Here is a 21,755-nt window from a genome sequence, read left to right as displayed (position 1 = left end):
AATGATCTGTCTTACTTAAATACCTTGTAGATTTTATGAAGGCTAAGTAGTAATATACTTTAAAACTGTTAAATTACCTATAAAAGCAAAGTAGTCTAGAATTGTGAAATTTTTTTTTTCTTTTGGCCTGGAATTGCAGGTTTAGCTTTTTGAAAAATCCACTGACTTCTACTATGGGAATTAGAAATGTCCTCAAATAATCAGTAATTTAATCCAAATAAGATATTACCCTTCCAATTTCCATCAATTGTTATATCAACAGAACATCAAATTATCAAATAGTACATTGCTAGGCTACGTGTAAATAAATACACAGATTTAAAAGGTATTAAGAAGAGCTAACATTGGTTTTGTCACATAGAAAATACTGAACATGGGGCGCCTGGGTGGCTCAGCTGTTAAGCGTCTGCCTTCAGTTCATGATCCCAGTGTCCTGGGATCAAGCCCCACATTGGGCTCCCTGCTCAGTGGGAAGTCTGCTTCTCCCTCTCCTACTCCCCCTGCTTGTGTTCCCTCTCTTGCTCTTTCTCTCTCTGTCAAATAAATAAATGAAATATTAAAGAAAGAAAGAAAATACTGAACGAATTTTAACTTTTAAAAAATTGAGAGATTGTTCCTGAAATTTTTAGTTCTTTCTTTTCACAATCTCACAGATGACCCTGGAAGTATGTTGCATGAGATGTAGAAAGTCAGTATCCTTCAAGCTAAGTGTATCTTTCTCACAAGATGGTCTATGCCTTCACATAAGTCCTCTGTCTTCTAGAGTCTTTAATTCTATAGTACTATTGCCCCAGAGGTCCAAAAGGAATGACGTCATGTTCTTCACAAAACTAAGAAGAGGGTGGGAGGAAGAGATGTGTTGACAGAGATTTGAGTTGGAGTTCCACAGATGTAATTTGAAGAGACTTTGGCTCTAGAATGTCACTAATTCTCCATGGAGATTCTACAGCCAAAACCACTTAACTCAAAGCTTTTACAGAATACATAGCATCTTAAACTCTCAAGAAGAAGTTTCCATTAGTGTTATTTTCAAACACACAGATTTTTTCACTCCATTTTAAAAAGTTTGTCGTTTGTGGTTTGGCCCATCAGCAGTGATGAATGACCCTGAAAGACATCAGAAGTCCAGTCTGGTTCCAATAACACTGAAGATACTGAATACATTTGAAGGGGATTCTTTTTTCCTTCCAAAAACCTTTTCTTGGTTCAATTTTTCTTCTAGCCCTCATCCCATACAAAAAGTTCTTCAGATTTCCCTAACTCCACAAACTTAATCTCCTACATCCCCAATTCTTGAGGTCATCCACTCTGCTCATCCCCACATTTCTGAAAGATGACCTAATAAATTCTTCGGTAATCTCCTATAATCCAAAGGATGACAACGCTGGTTCTTATCAAGTAGTTGACCTTCCTGCTGTCTCAATGTATAGACACTCTATAATGCATTCTTGTCTTTGCATCCATGTCCACACAACAGCAAACCAGCATTTTAAGGCATGGTTATCCCAGTGTATACAGGCATGAGTGGTAGCTCCTTCTTAGACAAAATCACACTGTCTCAATAAAATAACTGAGGGTAAAGTAAAACACAGAAAAGCAGAAGAAAACAGCAGGTCTAAACATAGCTGAGTGCTTATCTCAACTGTATTTAGCAGTTTTAAACATGATGTAGTGAAAAATTTAATATAGACTGACTTCCTGGTAAAAAGACTTTCCAAGCCTCAATTAATTCCAGTCAGAAAATTGCGCATGTAATTTTGTTTGGTTACAAAAGTAATAAATACATTCATATTTTTGTCTAATAGTAACACAAATAATATTAATTATAACATGATCCACTTTAGAAAAGCATCTATTTTATTGTTATGAAATGTACATATTAATTTTAAAGACTTTCTTTAGACTTTTTCAGACACACCTTTCAAGAAAGTGATGTGATCTTATCTAATGGCTAATGCCTCTTAAATTTACCCCATCTCCAATGCTGACTTCTCTTCTTAGATGTCAATGAATATCTCAACATTATCATGTGCAAATATATCTTTTGATTCTACCTCAACACCAGTCCACTAGTGGTGGACCAGTCCACATCTTAGCCACCCTATCCAGTCTATCAGCAAGTCTTTACCAACTCAACATTTAAAAAAAGTACACTGAATCTGCTCACTTTCTCATGATGTCCATTGCAACTGCCACAAAACTAATTCTAACATCATCATTTCTTGCCCAAGTTATTATAATAATCTTTTTACTGATCTACCTGTTCTACCCTTGTTCCCATGGATTACTGTCAACCCAGTGGCTCAGTCATTAAGCACGCAACTCTTAATCTCAGCTCAGGTCTAGATCTCAGGGTCCCAAGTTCAAGGTTCATGTATAGATAGGTAGGTAGGTAGGTAGATAAGCAAAATTCTATTAGTCCCCACTTTAAAACCCTCCTACGGTTTCCTGCTGCATGTCAATACAATCCAGATCCTCAATCCTTGTTCTTACCTTGTCTTATCTCTCTGTTCTTCACCAGGCTTCAACCAGCGTGTTTCTCTGCTCCTTGAGAACAACAAATTCATTCCCACCTCAGGGTCTTTGCATTCTTCCCCCAGTCTTTGCTGAACAGGTATGTATGTACTCTTTATTCAGGTCTCAGCCCAAATGCCAACTCTTCAGAGGTAGCCTTTCTGGGAAATGGTCACTAGCTTCCAATATCCCAGTCATTCTCTTGTACCTTATTTTATTTTCTTCCCAAAGTGAAATTATCTCACTTTTTAAACTTATCATCTGACTCCTGCCTTAAGAAAGCTAACTGTGACAAAGAGCAGTCTGTGTGCCTTGTTCACAGCTATATCCCTGAAGTACAGGGTAGCCAATAAATCTAGAAACACAGGCAAATATATGGTACATGTCATCTTACATGTAATACATGATGAAATAATATTGAACATGTTTCCAGGCTGTATGTAGCTATTGAGTAAATATTTGTATAATGGATGAATAAACTGGTTCTGGACTTAAAAGACTCAGGTTTTAATTCTGGCTCTGCTGCTAAGTTTATGACTTGACTCAAGCCACATAATACACAAACTCAATATATTCAGTTTGAAGATAAAAATAAGGTAGTATAATTTGTATTGAATTAAAAGATACAGGGGCGCCTAGGTGGCTCAGTGGGTTAAAGCCTCTGCCTTTCGCTCAGGTCATGATCCCAGGGTCCTGGGATCGAGCCCCGCATCGGGCTCTCTGCTCCGCGGGGAGCCTGCTTCCTCCTCTCTCTCTCTGCCTGCCTCTCTGCCTACTTGTGATCTCTGTCTGTCAAATGTATAAATAAAATCTTAAAAAAAAAGATACAATGCATCAAAAGCACTTTTTAAACTAAAAAGTATAATACAACTAAAAGGTATTAAAAGAATATGGTGTGGGAGTTGGTAAGCTTACTTAGTATTATTATTATATAAAGTTTTGGGCAGAAAACCTTTTAATTTTTTCAGTTGAACATGTGCTGTCCCTCTTGGGATATTTCTTTGATGATATCTAATGACAAGCCTTATACATCTGTTTATGCATTTTAGACTATTGAACTTTGTTGTAGAGCAGGTGGCAATTTTTCTTTATATAGGTTAAAAGTGGAGCTTACAATTTCTTCTAATCACACTGATTTGAATCATCCAGTCTTGGGCCAGTTACCTAGTCACAGCTTCAATAATAAGAAAAAGCACTTACCACTCCAGTGTGCTTCTTACAGGACTCAAAAGGAAGAGAACCTTCACCAGTTCGCCAGCTATCCTCACCAATCTCATCACTCAAGAGAAACTCATTCAGCTTTTGAACACTGCAAAAACCAACAAAACAAAAAAAGGGGTTAAAAATAAAACCACCACCAACGAAATTCTATGAAAATAAACAAGCATTTCCCTCACTATCACGTTGAGCAAGCCACCTCTGAGAGTCATTTTTCAAGACCAACTGGGAATTCAGCTGGGAGGAACAAGCATCCTAAGTAAATTGCCCAAGGATGATTGGCTCCCAGGACCTGGGACTTTCAGTGCTGAAACTAGAAATGTCTCAGGAAAACCAGGAACAATTTGTCACTCCTTGAATGCAGCCAAACTCTTTGCACTTTTTTTTTTCTTTTGCAATTATGTGTCTTGTCAAAGACAGTGGAGTTGAGGAGGAACTTAAAACAGAGTGGTTAAAAATAATAACGGGAGCACCTGGGTGGCTCAGTGGATTAAAACCTCTGCCTTCGGCTCGGGTCATGATCCCAGGATCCTGGGATCGAGCCCCACATCAGGCTCTCTGCTCGGCAGGGAGCCTGCTCCCCTCTCTCTCTGCCTAGTTGTGATTTCTCTGTCAAATAAATAAAATATTAAAAAATAATAATAATGCCAATGAGGGAAATACACACTATTCTAATTTTACAAATGAGGGGAAATAAGTAATAGAGAAGCTAAATAGCTTGCTTAAAAACATTTAGCATATTAACACACAGCTCTGGGGTCCATGACCATTCTGCTATTTTGCTTGAGCACTATACACTACATATATTTTCAGAACCTGGCAGGAAGACGGGCCTCTACAGAGTTGCTATTCGGTGTTGGCAAAGGACCAATAACATCAGCATCACCTGGAGTTTACCAGAGACTCTCAGGCCCCACCCAAGACCTACTCACTCAAAATACTCATTTTCACAAGATCCAGAAATGCTTCCTAAGCAGATTACCATTTGAGAAGCCTGGATCTAGAAGAGTGGTTTGCAAACGTCCTGTCTTATGGTCTCCTTGGGCAGGGCACAAGACTCCTTGGCCCACCTACCCTTCCCATTCTAACTTTTTCAAACCAGTTATAGAATCAGGACAAAAGAAAAGAACCAGAGAAACAACAATATGATTTGAAAACATCCTCCTATAAATAAGAGAATATGCTAAAGAAAGTTCTGTGAAGTGGCGAAAGAAATGCTCCTTTTAGCATGTTAGGATGCCGAAGGTGAGCAAACTAGCTTGGCCCATGCCGCATCAACCACAGGGGAGATACCACCTGTGGTAGGAAACTGGAAAGTAAAGATGTGGAACAAAATAGGTACTATATTTTTTTTTCGTTTGAACCTGTCGCAAAGTTAAGTGCCTCCAAATAGGTCTGCAAAGCTTGTTTCGTATGTGCGTGCGTGTGTGTGTGTGTGTGTGTGTGGCCTCAAATGCCATAGAAACTGCTTCTTGTCACTGGGAACGTAAAGGTGAGTAAATTCCACTGCAGCAACTCTAATTAGCTTCCAAACTTCACTTACAGAGAACTAAAAAAGATAATGGTTTAAGAAGAATTTTGGTTGAATAATACTCCATCTGTATATACTACATTTTATTTACTTATTCATCCATTGATGGACATTTGGGTTGTTTTCCCTCTTTGGCTATGGTGAATAATGCTGCTACGAACCTGGGTGTACAAACATCTATTCAAGTTCCTGCCACTTTGAGTTTTGGGGGGAATATATCCAGAAGTGGAACTGCTACACCATATGCTAATTCTAAGTTTAATTTTTTGAGGAATCACCATTCTGCTTTCAACAGCACCTGCACCAGGATTCTGGAATTCTTGATTCAATAAAATAGAGTTATGATAACATGGATGAACCTTGAAGACATTATGCTAAGTGAAATAAGCCAGGCACAACCCCCACCCCCAAATAGCGTATGAGTCCACTACCTCTATGAGGTACTAGAAGAGTCAAATTCATAGAGACTGAAAGTCAATGGGTTTCCAGGGGCTGGGAGGAGGGGAAATTGTTATTGTTTGATGAATATAGATTCCAATTTGTAGAGATGAAGAAGTTACAGAATGGATTGTGGTGATGGTTGCACAGCAATGTAGATGTACTCAATGTGACTGAACTATACACACAAACTGGTTTAAATGGCAAATTTTATGGTATGTGTATCTTACTGCTATTTAAAAAGAATTTCAGAGGAAAGGAAGGAAGAAAGGAAGGGAGGGAGGAAGGAAAGACGGATGGGAGGAAGGAAAAGAAAGAAAGAAAGGTCTTCCTTTTGTGTACTTTCTTTGCATCTTTGTTAGCAGATACTGACCATATACACTGGAAAGTCAACATTAGAAATGCCTTATGAAATAATGGCCATTTATTTATCTTAAAAGAAGGTATTTGTTCATTATTTTTTTTATTTGTTTATTTTCAACATAACAGTGTTCATTGTTTTTGCACCACACCCAGTGCTCCATGAAGTACGTGCCCTCCCTATTACCCACCACCTGGTTCCTCAACCTCCCACCCCCCCGCCCCTTCAAAACCCTCTGGTTGTTTTTCAGAGTCCATAGTCTCTCATGGTTCATCTCCCCTTCAGTTTCCCTCAACTCCCTCTCCTCTCCATCTCCCCATGTCCTCCATGTTCTTTGTTATGCTCCACAAATAAGTGAGACCATATGATACTTGACTCTCTCTGCTTGACTTATTTCACTCAGCATAAGCTCTTCCAGTCCCATCCACGTTGCTACAAAAGTTGGGTATTCATCCTTTCTGATGGAGGCATAATACTCCATTGTGTATATGTACCACATCTTCCTTATCCATTCATCCGTTGAAGGGCATCTTGGTTCTTTCCACAGTTTGGCAACCTTGCCCACTGCTGCAATAAACATTGGGGTACAGATGGCTCTTCTTTTCACTACATCTGTATCTTTGGGGTAAATACCCAGCAGTGCAATTGCAGGGTCATAGGGAAGCTCTATTCTTAATTTCTTGAGGAATCTCCACACTGTTCTCCAAAGTGGCTGCACTAACTTGCATTCCCACCAACAGTGTAAGATACCTGGGAATAAACCTAACCAAAGAGGTAAAGTACCTGTACTCGAGGAACTATAGAACACTCATGAAAGAAATTGAAGAAGACACAAAAAGATGGAAGACCGTTCCATGCTCTTGGATCAGAAGAATAAACATTGTTAAAATGTCTATACTGCCTAGAGCAATCTATACTTTTAATGCCATTCCGATCAAAATCCACCGGTATTTTTCAAAGAACTGGAGCAAAGAATCCTAAAATTTGTATGGAATCAGAAGGGACCCCGAATTGCTAAGGAAATGTTGAAAAACAAAAACAAAACTGGCAGCATCACGTTACCCAATTTCAAGCTTTACTACAAAGCTGTGATCATCAAGACAGCGTGGTACTGGCATAAAAACAGACACATTGACCAGTGGAACAGAGTGGAGAGTCCAGATATGGACCCTCAACTCTATGGTCAAATAATCTTTGACAAAACAGGAAAAAATATACAATGGAAAAAAGACAGTCTCTTCAATAAATGGTGCTGGGAAAACTGGACAGCGATATGTATAAGAGTGAAACTCAACCATTCTCTTACACCGTACACAAAGATAAACTCGAAATGGATAAAAGACCTCAACATGAGACAGGAATCCATCAGAATCCTAGAGGAGAACATAGGCAGTAACCTCTTCGATATCAGCCACAGCAACTTCTTTTAAGAGATGTCTCCAAAGGCAAAGGAAACAAAAGCGAAAATGAACTTTTGGGACTTCATCAAGATCAAAATCTTCTGCACAGCAAAGGAAACAGTCAACAAAACAAAAAGGCAACCCACGGAATGGGAGAAGATATTTGCAAATGACAGTACAGACAAAAGGTTGATATCCAGGATCTATAAAGAACTTCTCAAACTCAACACACACAAAACAGATAATCATATCAAAAAATGGGCAGAAGATATGAACAGACACTTCTCCAATGAAGACATATAAATGGCTATCAGACACATGAAAAAATGTTCATCATCACTAACCATCAGGGAGATTCAAATTAAAACAACATTGAGATACCATCTGACACCAGTTAGAATGGCCAAAATAAGCAAGACAGGAAACAACGTGTGTTGGAGAGGATGTGGAGAAAGGGGAACACTCTTACACTGTTGGTGGGAATGCAAGTTAGTGCAGCCACTTTGGAGAACAGTGTGGAGATTGTTCATTACTTTTTAAGTTGAGGTATAACTGACATGTAGTAGTTCCAGGTGTACAACATAATGATCCAGTATTTGTATACATTGCAATCTCATCAGCACAACAAGTCTAGTTAACATTGTCACCATACATAATTACAATTGTTTTTCCTGGGATAGAAATGTCTAAGATCTACTTTGAAAGTAGTACTGAAAGATCTTCTTTACCTTTATAGATTTTAGTTGTAATTCTGTTCTTATATTTTGAAGATGAATTTTAAGGAGCATGGCTTTGCCATTCCAAGGAATACCCTTTAAACAGTCTCATACTATGTCTTTGCACACAAAGGGAAGTCCAGGGGACAGGGTCATTTGCCTTGTGACTCTATGTCTAGCTGCTCTTGGCATATATTACTCAATGAATGTTTGCTGAATAAATCCAAGAAGGAATAAACCAGTGACTCGGCCATTTAAGTAAAGTCAGTTGATTCAACTCTTCATTTCACTTTTCTAGTACACACACAAATCTTACTAAAGTTTTTATGGAATTAATGAGCCCCATTTTTGCTAGACATTAAGAAGCAATGGTCTCTGAGCATAACTGGGGCACAGAAAGAACTTTCTTTCTTCTACATAACTCTCCACTTTGGAATTCCAATTACAAGGAATATCGGAGGACCCCAAGATGAATACCTCTCTGAACCTCCTGTCCTTTCCCTTTCCCCGTCCTCATCATTCTAGGTTCTCTGGTTGAGGGTCCGCAGCACCCGTATTTTGTCATTTTTTGTTACTATCTCCCTCATTATACTACGAACTCCTTAAGAGCAAAGATTTTCATCTTCAGGATCCAGTCCAATGCCAAAAATACAACGTAGTAATGTCTCAAGAAATGTCTGGTGAATGAATAAATGGGTAATACAAAAAGCATTTCCTATTCATATGAGGTCCTTTCAGAAATCACTGAGGCAAAGCAATTATGGAAAACGCATGAATGCTGACCAAGGCTGAAGTAATTTCCACCATGCTGCCAGGGTTATATATGGAAAATCCAAATCTGTTTATGTAGGATTCCTCTCCTTAAAATAGCAAATGGCACCCCTCTGCCTTCCGCATCCTTAGCATCATTTCCAGGCTGCTCAGGATTTTACTCCCCGCTCCCAGCTTCATCCCCTGCCACTTCCCACATCAGAACCCATCACCAATTACACTCAACTATGTTTAGTCCTCTAAATGCACGAAGATCTCTCACCTACTTACTCACCCTTTCCCCCTGAATACATTGCTCTCTCAGCTTAAAAATGTTTTCCCTTTTTCTTCAACTGACCGAGTCCTACCTATTCTTTAAGATCTTATGAAGAAGCCACAGTAACTCTTTTAAATTTTCACTTGACTGTCTAGTTTCTCACTCGATAAACTTCAGTGACACTCAAATAATGGGCCATGGTATTCTGTATAGAGCTCTGTAAATAGCATAATACACCATATTGTACTTAGTTTCCCCTCCTGGTCTCTCCATCTAGATGGTAGGTTCCCTGTAGATTTCACTCTACCTTTCATCTTTGCAATTCTTAATACTTTGTAATGTACCCAAAGTATTAACCAGTGCATGTAGACCCACAGAAGATGTCTCTCTGAAGCACAGATGGAGATTAATAAAATGAGAGTAAATTAGGAAAATTGAAATCGGTAAAGTATCTAAAATATTTAGGCAATGAGCTGGGCACTGTTCATATACTGTCTCGTTTCATTGTTTCAATTGCCATAAGCAGGTGCTATTGCAGTACTCAGTAAGTAAGGTGCTGAGCTATAGAAACACAAAATGATATGCTGGAGACTGGACAATGAGTACTCTAAGGCTGTACTAGGATTTGACAGCAGATGCATTTGATACCAACCAATTTTCTAACGTGCCTCCACCATCTTCCTAGGTCAGTGTTTTACTAATCTCCCAAGTGTTTGGATAATTCATATCAGTCTTTAAGGTTTTAGCTACACATGCTATTTTTTCACTTTTCAAGTTTCACTTTGGGTGTTTAGCTAAAGCTTGAGTACCTTGGATAGGTGCTATTATATTAATTGGGAATAAGTGACTTTGTCGCTGACAATTATGTGCTTTTCTTGTAAGAACTATAACATTTTTTATAAACAGGGACCAGGTGGAAGTATGCATACTCTGTAATATCAGTAACAATTTATTTGATCAAAGGTAATTCTCCTGGACCAGCCAAGCATACAGTCCTTTGGGAGGTATATGAGAGAAAGGATACAAAGTTATTTTTTAACAAAGCAAGGGATTGGTTTTTACACATTTTACTTTTGGCAGATAACATCTTTGGACATAGATAATGCATTATACATCAAATACCAGAAACCTTCACTGAAATTACTTATAAAAGATACAACATATCAACTTACATTCTCCTCCAGAACAGCAAAAACACATATTGTTTTCTTAGAAATAAAACAAAGTGGAAAAGTGAGGCAAGCATCCTGGAAAATCACTCTTACTCAGTATTTTAATATTTTAGACAATAGTGATTTTTCCTACTTCTCCCCACTTCGTGACTCTGTTTTACAAATGTAGACTGGATTATGATATCATAAAATGTCCAGAAAACTCAAACGATGTGGAGTGTAGGATTGTAAGGAGAAAACCTGAATCATATCTGCCTCTTTCTTCCATTTTTTATTATGTATATATGGCGTCCCACCCACTGAGCACCACGAAGACCATTTTGACTAAGAAACTAAACATTTTTAAAAGAAAGTATAGAATTTTCACGTAGGAAAGAATTTTCCTCCATTAGAGAGGTTTTTAAGTCTCTTACAGGCATGTGTAATGCAAGTTTGGGAGTATGCTGCATCCCCTTCTAACCCACCAAATCTCTGATACGTTTAAGAGTGAAGCAAAGAACTTATGACTTCCACGGTCCTGAAGAAGAGGTTTCAAAATCAGCTCACCAAAGTCTCCGATTATAAACAGGCTGTTCAGCTTGTTGTGGGCCAACTGGCATCAAAGACTGGTCACGGGTTCCCAGGCACAGAAGAAAATGCCAAACCCAGTCAATACTGGGAAAAAGCTCATTTGGGTTCCCAGAACCAGCACACAGTAGGGAAAAGACCTGGCTACTCTGCTGACTGGTCATCTCTGTAGGACCCACAAATCAATCACTGAGACTCATTTTGGAGAAGCAAGTTTTTATAAGCTGATTCTATTCAGCCTATGGTTTGGGAAATCTGGAGCTGAGCCCTGAAAACAGACTGGTCTTTATCAAACTGGCAAATGCCTTTCCCTGGGACATAAAGAAAAAAGAGTGCTATGCAGAAATATACAGTGAACATTATCCACTCTCAACTTCACCAGCATTTACTACACAGGATTGTATACTATGGAAGTGGAAGAGCACTCCTAGGTGTGTGTGTGTGTGTGTGTGTGTGTGTGTGTTTTCCCAAATAAACTCTTTAAGCCCTTTTGATGTTTGGTAACCCCCTGATTTCAGAGAAGTTAGGTAGAACTTATCAACTGTTTCTTATCCCCACTTGAGATACAAAGTCAAATTCCAATTAAAAATGAAACCATGAGAGGGACAGCTATTAAATGGAGAAAATGAAACTAAGGACCAAAATAGCAGACTTTGGCCATTCATCAATTTTATTGTTTGAAGTAGCTTCCCTTCCAGAGCACTGCCTAATTTGGAAGTGGTGCTACGAAAATCAGTCCATGTTCCGTACAACTGTTTTAAGAGGCAGAACAGTAAGAAAAGCAAAGGAGCCAAACGAGGCCAGAGGGTCTGATCCTTAAACTCTAACAGCTCCAGAATTGGTTACCCACGACATAACCTACAGAACACGACTAAAACCATTCTGTGATACTATTACAACCAAACAGAATTTCAGTTTATAATAAGATAATGGACATGCATCTTCCGGTTTTGGGGATTGAGCCATTGTTAAACAATATAGAAAACTGTCCCAAACTGAAGACTCTGGTATTTTATATGTCAAATACTAGTGTTCTTCGTATACATAGCCATTGGGAAAATTAACTCATTTGTACCCCTGGGGATAAAAAATACATTATATGTTTATTAAAAAAAAAATTTGGAAGGGGAGGCGAACTATAAGAGACTATGGACTCTGAAAAACAACCTGAGGGTTTTGAGGGGTCAGGGGTGGGAGGTTGGGGGAACAGGTGGTGGGTAATGGGGAGGGCACGTTTTGCATGGAGCACTGGGTGTTGTGCAAAAAGAATGAATACTGTTACGCTGAAAAAATAAATAAAATGGAAATAAAAAAGACCCTACAAGAAAAAAAATTAAATAAATAAAATAAAAGCCCTTATAAGAAAATGTTCAACATTGTTATCAGTAGCAACGCCAAGCTCCATGTATTTAAGGCCTCCATTTTCCAATTTTCCTTAGTATTGTAACATCTTGACGTTTCTTTCAAAGGCCAGGCATTACAACTGTTTATGAAACATGCTGAGGTTTTATGTTTATCAGATCTTATACCATAAGCGAAATACTTACTTGAAGACTTCCCTGTTCATAATAAAGTATCAGACACAGCAGACTGTGACACAAACAGCATTATATAATATAGCATAATAAAGTTTGGTAGCGTAATTATTTATATAATACAAGAAAACTGGTGGGAAATGGTCAATATCATATATTTTTATTGTTGTGCATTGTAGGAAATTGTAAGTCTGAGACAAAGTATACACTGGTTAAAAAACTAGAGCAGCATATTTAAAATAACCAAAATGTGGAGGGGTTTTGCAAAGTATTTCCATTGGCAGAAACCATGAGTCTTACTTAAATTTTTTCCTGGTTTAATTAAAATTAAAACAGAAATTATATGTTGATGGGAACATTGTACATCACTATAACTGCAAAGATAAACTGATACAGTTTGTTTTTTTTTAAGATTTTATTTTGACAGAGAGAGATCACAAGTAGGCAGAGAGGCAGGCAGAGAGAGAGGGGGAAGCATGCTCCCTGCTAAGCAGAGAGCCCCATGCGGGGCTTGATCCCAGGACCCCAGGATCATGACCTGAGCTGAAGGCAGAGGCTTTAACCCACTGAGCCACCCAGGCACCCCTAAACTGATACAGTTTTACTGGAAAATATTATGGCCATTTTCATTAAGAAAATCTTAAAAATTGGGGAGCCTGGGTGGCTCAGTCAGTTAAGTGTCCAACTCTTGGTTTCGGTTTAGGTTGTGATCAGGCAATCATGGGATGGAGTCCCGCACAGGGCTGTGCGTTCAGTGAAGTCTACTTCAGATTCTCTCTCCCTCTCCCTCCTACTCACTTTCTCTCTCTATCCCAAATAAATAAAACCTTTAAAAAATTTTTAAATATGTGTATAATATTTGACCCACCACTCTTTAAAAGCAACATAGCAATAAGAACCTTAATGAACCCTAGGTTCATTAAGAACCTTAAAAATGGGGGTGCCTGGGTGGCTCAGTCAGTTAAGTGTCTGCCTTTGGCTCAGATCATGATCCCAGGGTCCTGGGACTGAGCCCTACATTGGGCTCCCTGCTCAGTGGAAAGCCTGCTTCTCTCTTTCCCTCTGCCTGCCGCTCTGCCTGCTTGTGCTCTCTATCTCTCTGTCAAATAAATAAATAAAATCTTAAAAAAAAAAAGAACCTTAAAAACTCATACCATTCATACAATCGAGCGTGCACACACACACACCAAAAAACAAACAAACAAACCAAAAAAGCCCACAAATAATCTAATTAATAAATGGGCAGAAGACAAGAATAGACATTTCACCAAAGAAAAGCTACAGATGGCCAAAGAGATACATGAAAAGATGCTCAACATCATTTATCATCAAGGAAATGCAAATTAAAACTACAATGCAGTACCACCTCACACCTGTCAGAATGGCTAAAATCAAAAACACAAGAAACAACAAATACTGGCAAGGATTTGGAGAAAAAGGAAGCCTCATTCACTGTTGGTGGGACTGCAAACTGGTGCAGCCAGTGTGGAAGACAGTATGGAGTTTCCTCAAAAAATTAAAAATAGAACTACCCTACAATCCAGTAATTCCACTACTGGGTATTTACTCAAAGAATGCAAAAACACTAATTCGAAAGGATATATGTGCTCCTATGTTTATTGTAGCATTATTTACAACAGCCGAATGATGGAAACCACCCAAGTATCCATCAACAGATGAATCAATACAGAATATAAGGATATAGATATAGATATAGATATAAAGTGCTTACACACACACACACACACACACACGAATATTGCTCAGCCATAGAAAAGAATGAAATCTCACCATCTGCAACAACATGGTTGCAGCTAGAAAATACAATGCTAAGTGAAATAAATCTGTCAGAAATAGATAAATACCATATAACTTCACTCACATGTGGAATTTAAGGAAAAAACAAATAAACAAAGGGGGAAAAAAGAGACGAAGCAAGAAACACTCTTACTTCAAGAGAACAAACTGATAGTTACCTGAAGGGAGGTGGGGGGGGGGGGAGATGGGTGAGATAGGTGAAGGGGGTTGAGAGTACCCTTATCTTAATGAGCACTGAGTAATGTATGGAATTGTTGAATCACTGTATTGTACACCTGAAACTAATATAACACTGAGTGTTAAATATACTGGAGTTAAAATCTAAAAATTAATAAATTTTTTAAAATGTGGATACTGTTAGAACTAGTATCCCTACTTCCAAAAATCTGTCTTAAGAAAATAATCAGAGAAAAGTTTAAAGATATAAAAAGATGTTTATCTCAAAGTTATTTATGTTAGGTAGAAAATAGAAACACTCTAAGTGCCCAACAGGGAGGTAATCATTAAATTAGAGTACAGTACTTTAAAACAATGGACTTTTGCATACCCAATAAACATCCTGATCTTAAAGAAGGGGAAAAAGTAAAAACAATCATGAAATAAGGAGTCAAAAGCAACAGAAACTCAAAATTTTTATTTCAGAATAATAATTATTTTCATTTAAAAATAATTGCAAAAGACTGAAAAGAAACCTATTCGAATTTTAACAATGGTTATCTCTGGACTGATTTGAAATTTTTTTTAATACCTTCTCAAACTGACTCCCACAAGCATACATAATTTCTATAATCAAGCAAAGAATTCCAGACATCCCAGGGCATACCTTATGATGGCTTTGACTGCAAATCTGACCACTGTGGAGAGCAGGAACAACGGGGTAACCAGGATATGAAAGAGAGACAGGGAAGCAAAGGCCTCGGCAGGTTTTAGATTGTTCCCACTAGCATACGCATGGGTCACGAATGTCTGCACAAAGAGAGAAGTTCTTTAGAGCAAGCTGGAGAAAGTTTCACAAACGCTTACATTCAATTTTACAAACCTAATCTATTTTGCTATGCCAACACGTCCATCCTAACTCTGAAAACAATTACTTCACTCAAATTACTCCCTAATCAAAAAGATTTGTTATTTTTAGTCCTTAATGGCTTACATATCATCCTCGCAGTGAACTTGTGAGAAGGGCAGAGCAGAATCTGTTTACAGATTCAGAAATGGTCTTCTGTCAAATTACTCAGTAGGGGGATAATTGTGAGGTGAACCTAGAGTTCTTAACAACCAATCAGGTTCTATCCAACCAATACTAAATTTTCTAAGAGAAAAAGAAGATGTTCCATTGTTTTAGGGTCCCCATTATGGATCTTTACTAAATGTGCCAACAGTCGTGTTCCATGCACACTTACTAAATGTAATTCCAGTTTGTTATTTTAGTTTGAAATGTAATGTACTTTTCTGGTTGTTGAACTAGCACTCTCTTGATTTAAGAATGTCTGGGAACCAGATCATGAAGATTACAACAGTTAGTTCCCAACTACTATTCATTTTGCTCCCCAGGGCACACTTGGCAATGTCTGGGGGACGCTAACAGCATCCAAGAGCCAGGGATGCTGCTACACGTCCTCATGCAGAGGAAAAGACCAACCAACACAGAATTATCTGGGCCAAAAAGGCTTAGAGTGTCACCGTGGAGAAACCCTGGATTAGAATTATTACAATGGGACTACAAGAGAAAACTAGCAGAGGTGAAATAATATATATTACCACCCACACATTCTTGCTCATAAATCCTTTCTAAACACTGACTTAGTTCCATTTCTAAAAGCAAGAGAAAGTTTCTTACGGCAAGAACAGCTGCTATGGGAATTGCTGCGTTCATGAAGACTGTGGAAAGAAATAAAATACGTTAGGCTCATCGAACTGTGAAATGTTTTCAGTAACTCTAATTAATCATCTATTATTACTTTAATGTTCCTTAAAGACAGAGAGGACCGAGTGCATTAAATAACATTTTGTCCAGTGTCCACAAACAGTGCCCTGTTGGTATTTCCTTGTTTAAAGTCGCAGGAGTTCCCCACATTAGTCTGAATCAAAAAATACTTCTCTTTTTTTAACAGAGTTTAAAAAAAATATTTTATTTATTTACTTGAGAGAGAGAGAGAGAGTGTGAGCATGAGGGGGGTGAGGGGCAAAGGGAGAAAAAGACTCCCCACTGAGAAGGGAGCCCAATTTGGGGCTCGATTCAGGCCTGAGCTGAAGGAAGATGCTTAACTGACTGAGCCACCCAGGCACCCCAGAAAATATTCTATCTTACAGAAAAATTATTTTTTATGAACTGTTACAAACTGCAAAATTCAGATGAAATACTCCTTTAATGATACAAATAATTAGAATCCATTCAAATGTGCCTTCCTGAGAGTATTTCCAATCTATTTCACTTGGTCCACTAAGCTAACTTAAATATATGAAAACTGAGTTATTATGGTGCATAAAAATAAGAATTTGACTTCCGAAAGTGACATTTATTTCCAGTTATAGACCTTTTGTTTAACAAAACACCTCCATCTCCTGAGCCCTCTGCTTGTCTGAATGTCTCTTTAGGAACATACTGCACTCATATTTGATGAGATGATATGTACAATTGAAACAAGGAAAACTCATCTTTTAGGCTAAAATACTAACATTTAGAGGTTATAGGAAAATTAAAAAGCCAAGTTGATGACTTGTAGCTCTATTTTTCATAAACCACAGAATTCTAGGAACTGAGGAGTAAAAGAGTACATGAATTGGTGACATAGTGAAAGCTAGAACCCAGTTTCCTTGACATGCAGGAGAGAGTTCATCCAAAAACCAACATCAGTCCTCATGATCCACTCTCGTGAATTACCCTCACCACTGTACACAAAATCAGGTTGTGCTTTTGCGGGTCCATACGTGGCTTGGTTATCAAATCCAAATGCTTGTACAAGACTGGGAATCCAAACACTGCCCCGAGTTTCCTAACAGCACCGATAAGCAGTTGCGTTTCTACCTCCATCTTCTTTCTGTGGCTATTTTAAGTGCATTTTTTTCTTTCCCCCTCATCATTGTTTATCATTCATTTTATAGTCCACATCTTTGAATAGGTAATTTCCTCTTGATGAGGAAGAACGGGGACAACTGCTGTTTGTTGGAAAACCATTTCTACAGCAATCTGCACCAGGTACATGTAGGGTACTCTTCCTATACTGTTACAAAGATGAGGACGAGAAGCTTCAGGTCACACAGCTGGGATACAAACCAATGCAGTCAGGCCTCTCAGACCGCTTGCCACCACCTTGCTCTGAACTAACACGTCACAAGCACTGAGGTATGATAAGAGAGCTTTACATACATTCTCATATTTTTTAAAGATATTATTTATTTATTTGAGAGAGAGAGAGAGAGACAGAGAGAGAGTATGAGTGGGTTAGAGGGAGAAGCAGACTCCCCACTGAGCAGAGAGCCCAATGTGGGACTTGATCCTGAGACTCCAGGATCATGACCTGAGCTGAAGGCAGTTGCTTAACCAACTGAGCCACCCAGGCAACCACATTCTCATATTTAATGACAGTAACTACCCTGCACAATAATGAGGACACAGCTTGCAAGATTCCAAACTAGGAGGTCATAGAACTTGGATTTAAACCTAGACCTTTCTGGTCTCAAAGCTCTTTGCTCTTGTGACACCTGGGTGGCTCAGTCATTGTGCCTGCCCTGAGCTTAGGTCATGATCCTAGGGTCCTGGGATCAAGTCCCACATTGGGCTGTTTGCTCAGTGGGGAGTCTGCTTCTCTCTCCTTCTGCCCCTCCCCCTGCTCATGCTCTCTCTCCCTCTCTCTCTCCATCAAATAAATAAATAAATAAATAAATATGTTTTTTTAAAAAAGCTATATGTTCTTTTCACTTCTCCATATAAGACTCTATCAAAGCGAATACAAAAAAATATAGTACTGGTTTTTTGTCTTTTACCAATGGATTAAATCTATAAATAGTACACAACCATTTGGCAATGGAAACTAGGAAATTAATAGAATTTCTCTTCCCCCCAGATATTATCTCAAATGGCAAGAATACTGATTCATAAAAGCAGAGATGAATCTTCAGTTCTTCTAGTAAGTGTCCTGTTTAACTTTGCTTTTCAATATCTCCAGATACCACTGATTGAGCACTTTTATGTTTCAGGTACTTTTCTAGACACTTGACACACATAATCTTATTTAATTCCTGAAGATGATCTTAATATTTCCCAGCTTCCTGATGAGAAAACTGAGACTACCCCCAATACAAACCAAGGCTGTAGAGCTGACAAGTTGTTGATGCAAGATATCATTTTAGGTCAGCTTGCCCTCTAAGACTCAATAATAAGCACTCTGTTATACAACTGACTTTTTCCTTTCATTATTTTTTATTTTCTTGTGGTTCTCTACAAATCCTATTTACAAAATGTGTGCGTGCGTGTGTGTGTGTGTATTTTTAAGTGGGCTCCATGTTTGGGCATGGAGCCCAATGCAGTGCTTGAATTCATGACCCTGAGATCAAGACCTGAGCTGAGATCAAGAGTCAGGTGCTTAACCAACTGGGCCACCCAGGTGCCCCTATTTATAAAATTCACTGCCTCATTTGATTCTCGCAATATATCTGTGATAATGATTTATTATTATTATACCAATTTTTAGATGAGGAAAGTGATGGTTGGAGGTTAGTGAGTACTAGACCATTTACCAGGTGCTTTATATGAGATAATGACTATGAAGCATTTGATGTCACGCCTGGAATAGAATCAACAACCCAAATCAACATTTGTATTATTCATTATTTTAATCTTTACTACAGTCCTACATGATAAACATCACCTCATGTTACAGATGAAGAAATTGGGGCTTGGAGGATATAAGTAATTTGGTCAAGGCCACACTGCCAAAAAGTGGCAGAGCTGGGATTTATAGCCAGCTCTATGCAACTCCTACAGTTCAAGCTCTTAATCACCAAGAACACTGTACATAACCATATCATAAATCTTACAAGTGGTCCAACTGGGAATTTTATACCATTGGCTCAAGAATTCCTGCTGCCCATCATAAACATCTAACTCTGTATTTTTACTTTCATTATTTCTTGTTTTTCTCCCCTGTTATCCTGTGTCCTCCCTTCTTTTGTATCTGACTTTCAAAAACCCATCCAAATTTCATGTCTGGAGACAGACAAATTGGATTAACAACCCACCCGTGCCATTTAGTAGGTGGATGATTTAAATGAAATTCTAGTTACTTAAGCTCTCTCCACCTCAATCTTTTAATATCTAAAATGGAATTAATAGTAGCATCTAAATCATTGGGATGTTGGGAGGATTAAATGGGATTATATGTGTAAAGCCACTTAGGGCAATAATTGGCTGAGTATCTCAACTTTTTTTATTGTTATTATTTCTGGCTTCATCCATCCTTTTCATGAGTACTTCAGTCCACTGCAGAGACAAATATACATTCCCCTGCCAGGGTCACCAGATTAGAGTACTGTTATATAAACAAGTGGATATCAATCATTCCATCTTCTAGCATTTTGATGTCATATTAGCAGTGGTACAGAGCTGGAAGAGAAATCTCCTTCCCATTTCATTTCTAATGCATCAGGCATTAGGGGTAGAATAAATGAGCTATACAAACCAAATATTTTCTCTAAATCTATTTCACACAAGAAGTATTTATAATCTCTAAGAATTAAAGTAGTTTAGAATTCAAGAGGAAACAATATATTAACTTCCAGCATTTTAATTTGTTCAAAGTCTTGGGAACAATAAAGATAAACAAAACTGACATACAAACCAGATCAAATGTTAGTGGGAGTAGTTTGGTTAAGTTTATAAGAATTGTACTAACATAAGCTTAATTTTTCTTGAGAGTACTCAGTGTCACTCTGGGGGAAAAACAATAATTTTGTTAATAGCTGCTTTATAAAAATTAGAGTTGAAGATAAGAGTGCTCCATATTTAAAAGTTCTTGAAAATGTATTGGAAAAGAGGGTTTTATGTGAATATAACTGGACTTCTTTTACTCAGATATGTTGACATTTCTTCTTCTCAATTTTCAAAAATAGCATTTTAAGTATAATCTTCAAGAAAATATAATATCATAAGCTCACAGAGAGACAGGTAAGACAACTGCAGATAATTTTTGAGGACCTTTGGGGATAAGAAGGTCAATAACAATACAGTCCAATCAACTTAAGTAAACAAAACTGTTACTGAAAACCCACTATTCTTCCCAATGGTAACTGATAAAATGGTTTCAATCACAGGTACTATGCTCATCACCATCCCCATTTTACAGATGAAAAAACCAAGGATTTCAGATGCAAAGTAACATGACAAAAGCACGCATCTTCAAAGAAAACAAATTTAGGTCAACCTGACTAAGCCTATGCTAACCCTGTTCTTTAATTTAAATTTAAAAAGGCTGACATGGCTAATGGCTATTGGGCAGCACCTAAGTACAGAATGAATGGACTTCCTCAGATGAGTAGAATGTCTCAGGGATCATAACCCAAAGTAAATAGGCCACATATTTTTTGGTGGTCCTTAGAGCAAGGGCAACTTACTAGAGAGTGATGTATAAAGTGCAAAGGTTTTGAGACTGGATAGTTCTTTCATTCTTGTTTCTTCTACACTTTTGCAAAAGATGTGTTCCCAGGCATACAACTTTAGAAGTTTGATGCCTTTCAATATTTCATTTGTTTTCTTCAGTCTCTCTGTAGAATAATCCTAGAAAACAAAAATAAAAAAACAATGCATGCTGCATCCAAGTGAATCAAAGGGGCGGAACTCTATATGTAAGAGACAGGGATGGACCAGATCTTGATTTCTGCCTGGCTCCACCATTGATTGTGACTTTGAGATCCCCTGGGAGTGGGGGCCGGGGTGAGGGTGGGGGAAGGCAAACTCTCTATGCTTCTGCCTCCAACTCTAAAACGAAAAATTGAATGAAATGGCCTCAAATATCTTTCTACCTAAAAACTTTTATGTTTCTGTTGCTTTGGGTTAAATAAAAGCAGTTTCTTAAAGTATCACCTGATTTCCTTGAATTGGTCTGCAGATAGTATATATAGACATTTAGGGAAATGACACAGAGATTTCCAGTGGCTCCTCCTAACATCTAACTCATTTTATTCTCTCCTCAGCACTATCACTCATACTTAGAAAACAATGAATGTAAGGAAAGTTAGTTTGCTTCTTATTTGGGAATGTGAGGGTTGTGTGTGTTCACAAGGCAGGTGTTCATGTTGTGTCTTCATAATACACTTATTGAAACCAAGGCTTTTACCTTTAACTTCGAGAGACTTCTACACACCTCTTCATAAGCTCTTGTTTAAAGCCTAAACTAGATTTACTCATTACTGAGAGTTTGGATTAACTGTAAAGAAATTTTTTACAAAAGCCACAATTTATTG

At 38.1% G+C, this 21,755-nt stretch overlaps 1 protein-coding gene across 8 annotated transcripts in view; it reads right to left on the bottom strand.

Annotated features, from left to right (window-relative positions):
- The window catches only part of ABCC9 (ATP binding cassette subfamily C member 9), a 133,785-nt gene that overhangs the window by 77,356 nt on the left and 34,674 nt on the right, over nt 1-21,755 (bottom strand). For all 8 annotated transcript variants that reach the window (XM_046012227.1, XM_046012235.1, XM_046012230.1 and 5 more), the window contains 4 exons: nt 20,907-21,069; nt 16,135-16,175; nt 15,121-15,263; nt 3,715-3,823 (listed from right to left, as the gene is read on the bottom strand). In XM_046012227.1, the coding sequence (XP_045868183.1) occupies nt 3,715-3,823; nt 15,121-15,263; nt 16,135-16,175; nt 20,907-21,069 (456 nt within the window). The remainder of the gene's footprint in view (nt 1-3,714; nt 3,824-15,120; nt 15,264-16,134; nt 16,176-20,906; nt 21,070-21,755) is intronic.

Source organism: Meles meles, chromosome 7 (genome assembly GCF_922984935.1).
Source record: "Meles meles chromosome 7, mMelMel3.1 paternal haplotype, whole genome shotgun sequence".
Classification (NCBI taxonomy): Eukaryota; Metazoa; Chordata; class Mammalia; order Carnivora; family Mustelidae; genus Meles; species Meles meles.
This window is presented reverse-complemented; position numbering and strand designations above follow the sequence as displayed.